The sequence below is a fragment of the Cherax quadricarinatus genome, chromosome 75 (assembly GCF_038502225.1).
Source record: "Cherax quadricarinatus isolate ZL_2023a chromosome 75, ASM3850222v1, whole genome shotgun sequence".
Classification (NCBI taxonomy): domain Eukaryota; kingdom Metazoa; phylum Arthropoda; class Malacostraca; order Decapoda; family Parastacidae; genus Cherax; species Cherax quadricarinatus.
The window spans coordinates 7,721,676-7,733,870 of record NC_091366.1 but is presented as its reverse complement, the minus strand read 5'-3'; the positions used below and the strand labels follow the sequence as shown (position 1 = coordinate 7,733,870).

At 35.2% G+C, this 12,195-nt stretch overlaps 1 protein-coding gene across 8 annotated transcripts in view; it reads left to right on the top strand.

Moving 5' to 3' along the window:
• The window catches only part of Bruce (BIR repeat containing ubiquitin-conjugating enzyme), a 231,818-nt gene that overhangs the window by 174,547 nt on the left and 45,076 nt on the right, over positions 1 to 12,195 (top strand). For 4 of the 8 annotated variants that reach the window (XM_070101006.1, XM_070101005.1, XM_070101004.1 and 1 more), the window contains 4 exons: positions 3,046 to 3,246; positions 7,497 to 7,718; positions 9,228 to 9,364; positions 11,162 to 11,260. In XM_070101006.1, coding sequence (XP_069957107.1) covers positions 3,046 to 3,246; positions 7,497 to 7,718; positions 9,228 to 9,364; positions 11,162 to 11,260 — 659 coding nt within the window. The remainder of the gene's footprint in view (positions 1 to 3,045; positions 3,247 to 7,496; positions 7,719 to 9,227; positions 9,365 to 11,161; positions 11,261 to 12,195) is intronic. The other 4 variants (XM_070101002.1, XM_070101003.1, XM_070101008.1 and 1 more) reach the window with 4 other exon arrangements.

Sequence of the window (12,195 nt, the reverse complement as noted above, 5' to 3'; positions counted from 1 at the left end):
ATACTTATTTATCCTCTTTTTCTTAAAATATGTATTACCTATAACTAAACCCCTTTCTATACAAAGTTCAATCAAAGGGCTCCCATTATCATTTACACCTGGCACCCCAAACTTACCTACCACACCCTCTCTAAAAGTTTCTCCTACTTTAGCATTCAAGTCCCCTACCACAATTACTCTCTCACTTGGTTCAAAGGCTCCTATACATTCACTTAACATCTCCCAAAATCTCTCTCTCTCCTCTGCATTCCTCTCTTCTCCAGGTGCATACACGCTTATTATGACCCACTTCTCGCATCCAACCTTTACTTTAATCCACATAATTCTTGAATTTACACATTCATATTCTCTTTTCTCCTTCCATAACTGATCATTTAACATTACTGCTACCCCTTCCTTTGCTCTAACTCTCTCAGATACTCCAGATTTAATCCCATTTATTTCCCCCCACTGAAACTCTCCTACCCCCTTCAGCTTTGTTTCGCTTAGGGCCAGGACATCCAACTTCTTTTCATTCATAACATCAGCAATCATCTGTTTCTTGTCATCCGCACTACATCCACGCACATTTAAGCAACCCAGTTTTATAAAGTTTTTCTTCTTCTCTTTTTTAGTAATTGTATACAGGAGAAGGGGTTACTAGCCCATTGCTCCCGGCATTTTAGTCGCCTCATACGACACGCATGGCTTACGGAGGAAAGATTCTTTTCCACTTCCCCATGGACAATAGAAGAAATAAAAAGAACAAGAGCTATTTAGAAAAAGGAGAAAAACCTAGATGTATGTATATATATATATATGCATGTGCGTGTCTATGAAGTGTGACCAAAGTGTAAGTAGGAGTAGCAAGATATCCCTGTTATCTTAGCGTGTTTATGAGACAGAAAAAGAAACCAGCACTAATTTCTACTCTTCAAACTAATCCAGTACAAGCAAGATGTGTACATCTCACTCTACTGCTGCTGCTACTTCCTCTGGATGGACAGATGAGAAGGTACCAGCCAAAGGAGGGACTAACTTGTGCTCCTCATGTACATGAATGGTATACAATACCAACAAGGTGAAGAATTAGACACTTTCAATATCTGGTTATCTTTATTTGTAGACGTTTTGCCATCCAGTAGCTGTATCGATACAAATTCAAGGACATAATTGGACACATGTTGCACATGCGTGTAATTCTTCATTGTGTTCCTCATACCAGAATTAGTTAACAACACTTGATATGGTTGAAATTCTCTAGAGATGTGTTGATTCAAAAACCCTGGGCTTCATCTAAAGCTGTGTATGTTTACACAAAGATGGTTTCACTATACGTATTTTACTATTAATGAAAAACATGACATTATTAGCAAAGATTCGCAAGACTGACCTTGCACATGTTGGTGGATGCGATTTCTTTCTTCACTTCAGGAAATTCTCTGAACGTACTCTGAAACAAATGTACATGTACTTATTTATATGTAAATACATTTATGAGGGGGGAAACCGGTTAGCCAGACTTGAGTCCTGGAGTTGCAACAAGCAGTACCTGCACTCTGAAGGAAGGGGTATGGGTGTTGTAGTTGGAAGGTTATCTGAATTGTAATCTCGGCACACTTCTGGTAAGACAGGGATTGAGTGAATGATTGTGAATATTTTCTTTTTTTGGGTCAGTCTGCCATGGGTCACTCAGTTTTGGGTCAGTCTGCCGTTGTGGAATATGTTAGGATGAATGCAAGATAAAATATTAGATTGGGAGGACAACTTTTTTTAATAGCACACAGCAACATGATTCCAACATCCACTCCAGTATTTTAATTTTTATATATTTTTTTGTCCCTCAAAAACTAGGGTTGGTTGACTTATGCATGACATACATAAGTTCATTTTTTTTTCATGTAGAGGAAAAAAAGTCAGGGATCAACTTGTACAGGAAGTAGATATACTGTACTTGGGTATATACTGCAGAGAAATTACACAGTGGTGTGACAAACAGATAAGTGCCTTGGTGGGAGACAGCCCAGCATGTTAAAAAAAAAAATGCCATATAATGGAAATTTTAAAAAGAAAAAAAACTTTAATGCAGTATGTAAACATAACATAAGAGTTGTGTAAGCTTGGAAATCAAGCAAATATTGTCATATAGAGTATGCATATGGTTTCCATACTACATTGATGTCTCTTTTACTCCTTGATATTTCACCCACAGAAACCAACCGAGTTAAAAATATAGATTGACAAACCATTGATAACATCAAACAGTAATAGGGAACTGTGAATAATTCTAGTACAGTGTAGGCAGCAGATTATCCTCAGTAAATGAAGTATATAGCCATGAGAAACTCGTATACTCGACGACACTGGCAAACTTTAGAGTACGGTACTGTATATAGATAGTGAATTACTAAAACACTGTTCATACATAAGTTAGGCCTAAATTGGTATTTGCAACTTTAGTGGGGGTGGTGACAAAAACATTGAGATGAACTGGTAACAATCCAAAAACAGTACAAAACTACTTTCGAATTAAAACCCATGAATCACGAAGGACTGAAGACAGAAAATGCTCTCATTGGTAGGCAAGAGGAAAAATATGGTATCCTTTTATGATCTTACTGTGGTAAAAGAAAAAGAGATGAAAGCACTTTTAGCACCGTCAACAGTGAAAACAAGAGGCCACACTTGTAAAGAAGGAAAAAAAAAGTTGTTCCGAATGGACAGTAGAAAATATTTCTTCACGAATAATGGTAGACTGCTGGAATGAGATCCAAGAGGAGGTAGTAATGTATGTGGTGCGACCCATGGAACTCCAAAAAAAAAAAAAAAAAAAAAAAAAAAAAAAAAAATGAAAAGCCAAACTGTGACGGGAGAACACGAGCATAGCTCTGCTCCATTAACTACAAATGCAGTCACAAATAGGTAATGACACGTACAAATAATGTAGGGGGCAAGTTAATGGGAATTCATTCCTCCATTGATCGTGTGTGTCAACACGGCTCAAATTAATGAATAACGTGAATATATTAACTTAAGTGGTAATTCTCTAATAAATTTTTGCCATAGACTGGTCTAGAGGAATGTTGAACGGCAACACAGGAGAATTAGACTTGACCAGTAATGACCACCGAGAACCAAATGAAGTCGGTCACTTGGAGCTGATGGACAAGCTGTCAGTGGCTGCTGGAGTGACTGCAAAGGACAAGAGGAGTAAGAATAAGGCCAACTCAACTATCCACAGAGTGTCCATGACTATGCCCAAGAGAGGTGTGTAAATGTTGCACTTCAGTTTGATGATGAAGAGGTTTATCTCTTACCACATAGTAAGCATTAAGCATCTTCATTATTTTATTTGTATTTTGTTCTGTATCTTATGGCTCTTTGCTTCCATGTGGCTGTATGATTGCCATGGTCATTTACCTTCCTCTTCCTTTACTTTGTATAATTGTTTTACTGTATATCTTTGTTTTTATGTTTGTTTTTCTTCATTTCACAATGTTATTATACACTTTCCTGCAGCTGACAGTACACCATAATTCAATTGTTTTTATGTTTGTTTTCCTTCGTATCAAAATACATTATTTATACACTTCAACTGACACAGTACACTATGATTCAGTGTACTGTAATTCGAAAAGGTGGCCTTATATTGGCTGGCCTCAGTCACCTGTGGAAGCATTAAATGGGCAAAAATGCATACACATGGTACTATACCTCTATGTATTAGTTTTATTCTGTAACTATTTCTTGTGTTGTAACAGTGTTTGCTGATAAATTCTAGGTTCTTTAAACAAGACCATTCTTCACAAATAAAAGACGGAGATAGGTTGGTTGTCTGAGACACAGTGCTAGGGAGCCATGGGACACAAATGTCAGTTGAAGACAGATACGATACGAGGATGTTAGGAAGCACTTTTTCGTGTTCTGCGTGATGAACTAAAAGAATCAAATACAGATGGTAGCTGCAAACATACTGGATGCCAGGAATTGGTAAAGCTTATTATGAATTAAGAATCAGGGCCAGAAACCATGAGCTGAACCCCAAAGTGAGAATAACTAGGAAAGTGTATGCACACGTCTGATATTTACTAATGATTTGTATAAAATGGAGTAGACCCTCAAATTATGCAACTTTGGTTTGTGTGATGTTACAATAATTTTGAAAAAAGTGCTATCAGAGAATTTCCTAACAGGAAATATTGGTTTGTACTTGGTATTTCATGCCATTTGAAATCTGGAATGAAATGTCTGTTTCAAAGTAAAATGCAGACTACAGGATAAAATAACCTCATGGGGCAGTGCCACCAACAGGGTGCTGCAAGATCAGTGACTTCCAGTAATGTTTATAATTTATGAATGATGTGGAGATCCTTTGCAAAATAAGTAATAAAATGAGTGTAAATCTCTGCAAGATGATTTGGACAGACTAAGTTAGTGATGGATGGATGGTGCTTAATGCAATAGAAAGAGGGTGGAAGCCAGTATACCAGCAGCATGAATATAGTCATGACTGACTAAGGATTATCAGTAATATTGATGAAAGAGTGAAAAACTTGCATTCAACACTGGTGAACTTTACAATAATTTATTAATACATGCACAAATAACCTGCACTTAGGAGAGGGAAACTTGTGATGATGTTTTGGTCTGACTTGGGCCATTAACAAGTCACACTGAAGTGAGAAGGAAAGAACACCAGATTATATACCAGAGGGCCATGGAAATGCAAAAAATTAGTATTATTCACATGTTAAGACAAAAATTGTCGTGTGCAGCGGTCATGTGTTCATACCTTAAAAACATATGGACACTAAAAAAAAAGTCCAAACATGAGCTGTGAAATGCATCTTGGAACTAAACAAAAATTTGATTTGTGCAGAAAGGCTGAAAACTTGAGAAAAGCTCTTAGTGCCTAGGAGGAGGAAAAAGAGTAGGCATGATTACCACATAGATTCATAGAAGATCATAAAAGGATAGGAAAAAATAGATAAGGAAAATGTATTAATACCATCAAGGGAGAAAAAGATGCTATAGTGGGTAATTGAAGAGAAAGATTTTATATACTAGCTATACTTGTCATCCATCTCATTGTTCTACATATACATACATACATATATATATATATATATATATATATATATATATATATATATATATATATATATATATATATATATATATATATATATATATATATATATATATATATATATATATATATTATATATATATTATATATTATATATATATATATATATATATATATATATATATATATATATATATATATATATATATATATATATATATATATATATATATATATATATATATATATATATATATATATATATATATATATATATATATATATATATATATATATATATATATATATATATATATATAAACATGTAGAACAATGAGATGGATGACAAGTATAGCTAGTAAATGCAAACACACCCTTCATTAAAGGGGGAAAAAAAAAAATTACTGATCTGGAAAATAGGGGTGGGGATATTTGCAGTTTTGAACTGTAGTATCGGCATCCCTCTGGCAAGAAAGTGATGGTGAAAAAATTTCTTCTTTTGCGGGTCACTCTACATCGGTGAGAGAGAGCCGGTTTGTTGATAAAAAAATATGCGTTGTTATACCCAGTAGCATCTCATGAAAAAATAGCTAGAATGAGCAATTGATACTGTTTTGGTTTTTATTAAAGCTGAAGAATGAATACAAATATATTGTATTTATTGATTTCTTATAAAAACATTAAATAGGAAGTAGTAGCTTAAAAGATTAATAACTTATTGTAAATATACTTTAATGTAATTTTGACTTTTCGACAAAATGATCAGCAACTTTGCTATAAAATTCTGTTATGAGCTAAAGATTTTTTTGATAAATCTTCAGTTGATAAGAGGGCAAAATTTGCTTTTTTTTTTGAAGAAGAAGAAGAAGAAGAAGAACAAAAAGGCACAATACCTTGACTGGAACAATATACAAATAACCCGCACATAGGTGACATTGTAAATGGTCCAAGTCAACTGGAACAATACACAAATAACCCGCACATAGGTGACTTTGTAAATGGTCCAAGTCAGACCGAAACGTCGTCGTAAGCTCCTTTCTCCTATGTACATGTTATTTGTGTATTGTGTTGTGCATTTTTCTTGACCTTCAGAATTTCTGGAGTAAGTTCAAAGCAAACAAGCTGAGCTCTACAGATGGGCATTACTGGACATTTTTTTTGTATTCAACTGACTATATTGCACAGAGGCAGGTGATGAAAACAGAAAAAAGTTTCTCTTTTTAAAATTAGTAATTTATACAGATGGGGTTACTAGCCCCTTGCTCCCAGCATTTTAGTCACCTCTTATGACGTATGGCTTACCGAGAAAGAATTCCTTTCCGCTTCCCCATGGAGATGTGCAGGAATCAACAAAAACAAGAACTATTAAGAAAATAGAAGAAAACCCAGATAGGTGTGTAAATGTGTGTGTGTATATGTATGTGTCGAATGACCTAAATGTAAATAGAAATAGCAAGATATACCTGTTATCCCGCATGTTTATGAGACAAAAAAGACAACGGCAATCGTAGCATCATGTAAAACAATTACAGGTTTCCATTTCACACTCACTTGGCAAGACAGTAGTATCTCCCTGGTGGTTGCTGTCTACCAACCTACTATCTAAATTGCTGGAACTATTAAAATTAATTATGGAAAGCTACTTCACTGTAATGCTTTACCAAGACTTTCACCTTTATAAAAATTAAGGAAGGCTAACTACTTTACAAAGTCTTTTTTCAAGTCTTTCACATTTCTAAAACTAAAAATTTTCTGTTAGTTTCATCTTCAAATTTTTCTGACATATAAACAACTCAAAATTGTGATTTCATTTCCAAAATACAGAAGAATGAGGACTGGCATCTGCAAGCGAGAGAGTTTAAAATGAAGTGTTTTTTGTTTAATTTCTATTTTCAAAACTAACACTAATAATTAATTTCCTGTAATTTGGAAGGCAATGATTTAATTCCTGCCTTTCTCTTTTTAAAGTTTGTTACTGAGTATGATCTGCCAGTTGGCTTGTATCCTGGTTCATAATTACTGCTGGGTGCACAGAGCTGGAAGGAATAGTTTATTCCACACTACCTGTGACTAATGCATCCACAGAACAAAGTGGTTTTTTAAGCAAATACTGCAGCTGACTGGAGATCGAACCTGTGACATTTATCTAGCTTCCTGGGACACTAGGTAAGTTTCCCAAAGCCTTTATAGTGGTAGCCTAGTGGATTAAGATAGAGAAGTTTACCTAGCATTCTGGGAGGCTGGGTAAATGTCACAGGTTCAATCCCTAGTCAGTTGCGGTATTATGTTGACCAGCTATGCTATAAACAACTGGCCCCTCTTGGGAAGTGTGTGTACTATCCACTTTAGTACAGGTGCTTATGTTCCTTGATCTGTATTTCACATCTTGTAGTTTAAAATTCCAAAAACGTTAATATGTTTTTTTCAGCAGGTGGGGATCAGGATGGTGACAAACAGTTCAGTAAGTGTGCAACCACTAGAACGTCAAGTGCCTCATCCTATGCCTTGGTACATGAAAGTTTGGGGAATTCCTCAGGCTTGCCTTCCATGCTTACTGTGGCACAAGTGATGGCTGCGCTCCGTCATGAGGGCCATCTGCCAGCCTCCCACATCACACTCACTCTCACTAATCGCAGAGAAAATACTAGAGGTCAGTTTTATTATGACATGGCTATGTTCCTCTGTGATCCATTTTTGCATAATACTTTTTAATTATGGGATACTTGCCAAAAAGGACATGTTATTTAAATAACTTTTTATTATCCTTGTGAGAAAAGTATCTTTTAAATATTGCAGTGTTCTCACTTTAATGCACTACTACACATCAACTTCCTCTGAACTTTGATACTTGTATAGGGTTGATTTGAGAAGGATGAGTAATTCACAGAAAAAGTGACATGTGGAGTGGGCAGTTTGTGAGCATATTGAGCCCACAAGTAAAAGCAGAAAAATTGTATACAGGTGCTCCTTGACTTAGATTGGTTATGTTTCGATGAACCCATTGTTAAGTTGAAAATACTGTGAGTTGAATGTGAATATGTTGTGCCAAATATATAAGTAAATAATTACTGCCACTGAATAAGTAAATAATTAATTTTCTAGCTAAATACCAGTATTGAAAAGTAAATAAATGAATGCAAGTTATGGACATTTTGCCTTCATGCTTGGTGATTATCGTAATTGTCATCTTCAAAGTAATTGCTTTCATACCATTGTAAAGTTGAAATATGGTAAGTTGAGGAGCACCTGTAATGTGGAAGATGGTGTAACGTGGAAGGGAACACCAAAGACATTTAGGCTGGCATTTTGATGAGGTGTTGAAAAATATTGATGTTACTGATCACTTTTGGAGAGGGATTTTAGGTTGTATGGTTCACTAATGTTATTTGTCTTTGGATGTAGGAGTTGACAGAGTATACGCTTCATTTGTTGTAGTATATTAGTTTAAAATGAACACTGTGTAAAGCTGAAATGGTGGTGGGAAAAAATATATTTAACTTCTTCAGTGTTATTTCAATACTGCCTCCATAGATGACCACTCAGGCAAGACTTGTGCAATTATAGGAAATTAATTCAGTGTGTACTAAGGTAAATAAGATAGACCATTGATTCACAGATCAAGAAAAACTACAATTATATAAGAGCAAAATCCAAAATTATATTAATACTGTACATCATTCATGTTGTATGTTGACCTGACTACGTACTGAAGAGCAAGATGTATTTGGAACACTTGTCTGTTGTGTATGGAAATGTACATAGTTGGATGAAGCTTATTAGAGCCAGCTGGCCAAGTGGTCAACTCACTGGCCAGTGTTTTAGGACTCTTGCCATGTGTTCAAATCCCATATATCCACCCATCCTTCTTAACACTGGCAGTCTTCCACCAAGGCAGGGTGACCCAAAAAAGAAGAAACACTTTCATTACTCACTCTATCATTGTCTTGTTAGACATGCTGATACTACAGCTCAAAACTGCAAATATCCCCACCCCTCCTTCAGAGTGTAGGCACTGTACTTCCCACCTCCAGTCTCAAGTCCAGCTAACCAATTTTGCTAAATCCCTTCATAAATGTTACCTTGCTCACACTCCAACAGCATTTCAAATCATAAAAACCACTTGCCTTCACTCACATCTAACACGCTGCTTCTCCAACAGAAGGTGAAAGTGGGCGGGAAGCTGTACTGTTGTGCACCGAGCCACTACCATCAACTTTACACGTCTTCACCAGCCAAGGTGGCCTCTCGCTTCTTGCCCAGCACATGTCACTACTCTATCCTGACATGGGCCAGCAGGTATACGAATGTCATTATTTGATATTCTATAGGATTAAGCCTGTTTACTATGGACATCTTGGAAATATTTTAAAATTCAAGAATTTAATACTTACCTAGGCTTTGTCATAAAAGTAAGCTTTGCATTTAAATGTGGTGGTACAGTATTATAAACTACTATTTTTTTTTTTTTTTTATGTAAGGAAATCGGTCACTTCATATTTGGCTGGTGAATTCCTTAATGTGTTGTACAATAAAATCTTGCATATCCTGTAAAATATGCAGTATTTTTGAAATCTGTCATGGTTTTCTAATTGCTTAGTGCTCTATTACTCACTCGAGTTTAACACTTTACTGTAATGATACTTTTGAGATTACCTATGCTGTCACATCTGGAATTTTTTTTTATTCAGAACAGCTTTCAAAATAGAACTCCTTAAACTAGTCACAGGTTTGTGGTCCTAATTCCTAGGATATATATATAAAATTTCATCAGTAGTGCCCTCACTTCCTCGTGTCATTTCATTGCTTAATATTTCTATTTTTTTTTTGTTTTTGTTTTTGTTTTTAACTCCAGCTGTCTCCACCAAGGCAGGGTGACCCAAAAAAAAAAAAAAAAAAAATTAAATTTCCTTCTGTTTATTTTTAATAATTTTATACAGCAGAAGGGGCTACTAGCCCCTTGCTCCCGGCATTTTAGTCGCCTCGTACAACACACATGGCTTATGGAGGAAAGATTCTTCTCCACTTCTCCCTGGAGTTCTATATCTTTATCCTCTATTTTTCTCTAGTGCTTGTGCTTGTCCTTGCTTATTTGTAAGCACATTGTGGAATCTTCAGTTGAATTCAGTGCATACTTTCCTCCCATTTCTTGTCAATAGTTTTCTCTTCTTTTCTCATTGCTATTGATTGATTATTCATTGTTATTTTTCTTCTGATGTGGCTTTGATTCCATCTTTACCTTAACTACTATACATGTACTTTCCAAATAATTGTTCAAATTATCCTCTTGACCCAGTCATAATTACTGCCTCTTCTTGTTTCCCAGTTGTCTGATGTTGGATTTGATCTGTACATTTTCCATGCTGTTGTATTACTGAATTTTGCCTCCTTATATTTCTGGTTGAGCCTGTACGTTGGTACATAGTTGTTTGTTGTCTCCTTTGCAATTTTATTTGAAAAGATGTACAATTTCATTGATGGATTTGCTTTAGAATTCAGAGGCTCATTGCACTTTTACCAGAAAATATCTCATTCCTATACAGTTATCTTTCTTGTACATTAGTGTTTGATTTTCCACCCTCTTGTTTTTTCTTAGTTTCACTTACACCAGGATGCAGAATGTAACACACTGATAGCTTGTTTCCAGGGGCGTATTATAACACTCAAGAAACATAGGAAAAATTGTAGGAAACTGAGGTAGAGAGTAGGTTGATAAGTGCAGGGATTACACGTCTTGTATCAGTTTGTGATACATTATTAGCCTCTCATACATAGAACACAATTAAAATTGCACTGACAGTTGAGAATGTGGTAAAAGTTTGGGATTGTAAAATCTGCAGCCTCTCATATTTTCATTGGGATGGAAGCCAGAAGCAGTAGCTGTATGGAACAGGAGAGTAATTGTGACAGTTCTGAGGATTACCTCATGAAATTATTAGTTTAGGTATACTAATTTGATTTTTCATCACATAAGCTCTTTTTCCCTTTACTAGAGTTTTAGCATCTTGTAGTGCATACTGATATACAAATGTTAACTTTTAGCTGCTGTTATGTTTTGTTTGTGTATGTTTCATGTGATTGTTTTTTTATTCACAGCAGCCTAGTAATGCAACATGTGTACGGGGCAGCAATGGAGACAAAGGAGAGATAGTGGTGGAGAACGATTGGGTCAGTGTTGAGATGAATGATTATGAGGTTAGTCTCTAACACTTGTTTTGTGCCACCATTTATTCTCCAGTTGTAATAAAATGCCTTAAAACGGTGAGCTCTCACTTTCCTTACTTTTGTGTTGTCTTTGTAGCTACCCATTTCTTACTGCAGTAGGGTTAAGCATCTTGTGTTCCCCCTTTTTTTCTTATCTTCCCATAATTCATAAATTTCAAGCTACACACATTCTCCTATTTGAGCTCATTCCATTTTTTCTGTCATATTTATTACCAAAATGTATCTACAGAAGCAGAGCTGTGCTTGTGGTGTTCTGTTTTCAGTAAATTTTTCATCAAACATTTTTCTTTAATTTCTAATGGTTGTAGCCTTTTTTTAATTATTCCCTCGGTTAACCACTCTGTGAAGAAAAGTTTTCTAATATCCCTCTGGCTCCACTTTTCCTCAGTTTCCAATTGTCTTTGTTATCCCTCCTGCAGATACAAAGAAACCTTTAGATTTTTATGTTCTTTTATGACCCTGTATTTAGTTTTCGTGTCACTCGTTCCATTTCCAATAAAATTTCCCATTAACTAATAGTTTTCCTTATAGCTTAGTAGATATAATATATAGAAATTTTCTCCTAAGAGGTTAGTGTAAGCTTTCTCTTAATGTCTAAATGTTAAAATAATTGTATTCTTTTATTCATAAACAGAACAATCTGCTTACTATTATGCTTGTTCTAGTGTTTTTTTGATTCATTTGCTGTGCCAGTCTATAATAAACCTTAGTCTGAAGACTGGAACATTTAAAATATAAAAAAAAGCATGACTAGTTTGGTTTTATGGTATGCAAAAGTTTGCAGATGTTGCTTTCACATGTAGGATTTATCTGTGTACATCTTTGAGGCCAGGTTATCACTGAGTACTTCTCATCCTTAAGAAGAGTGGTCAGCCACTTGTAGAATCTTATCCAAACATTTAAAA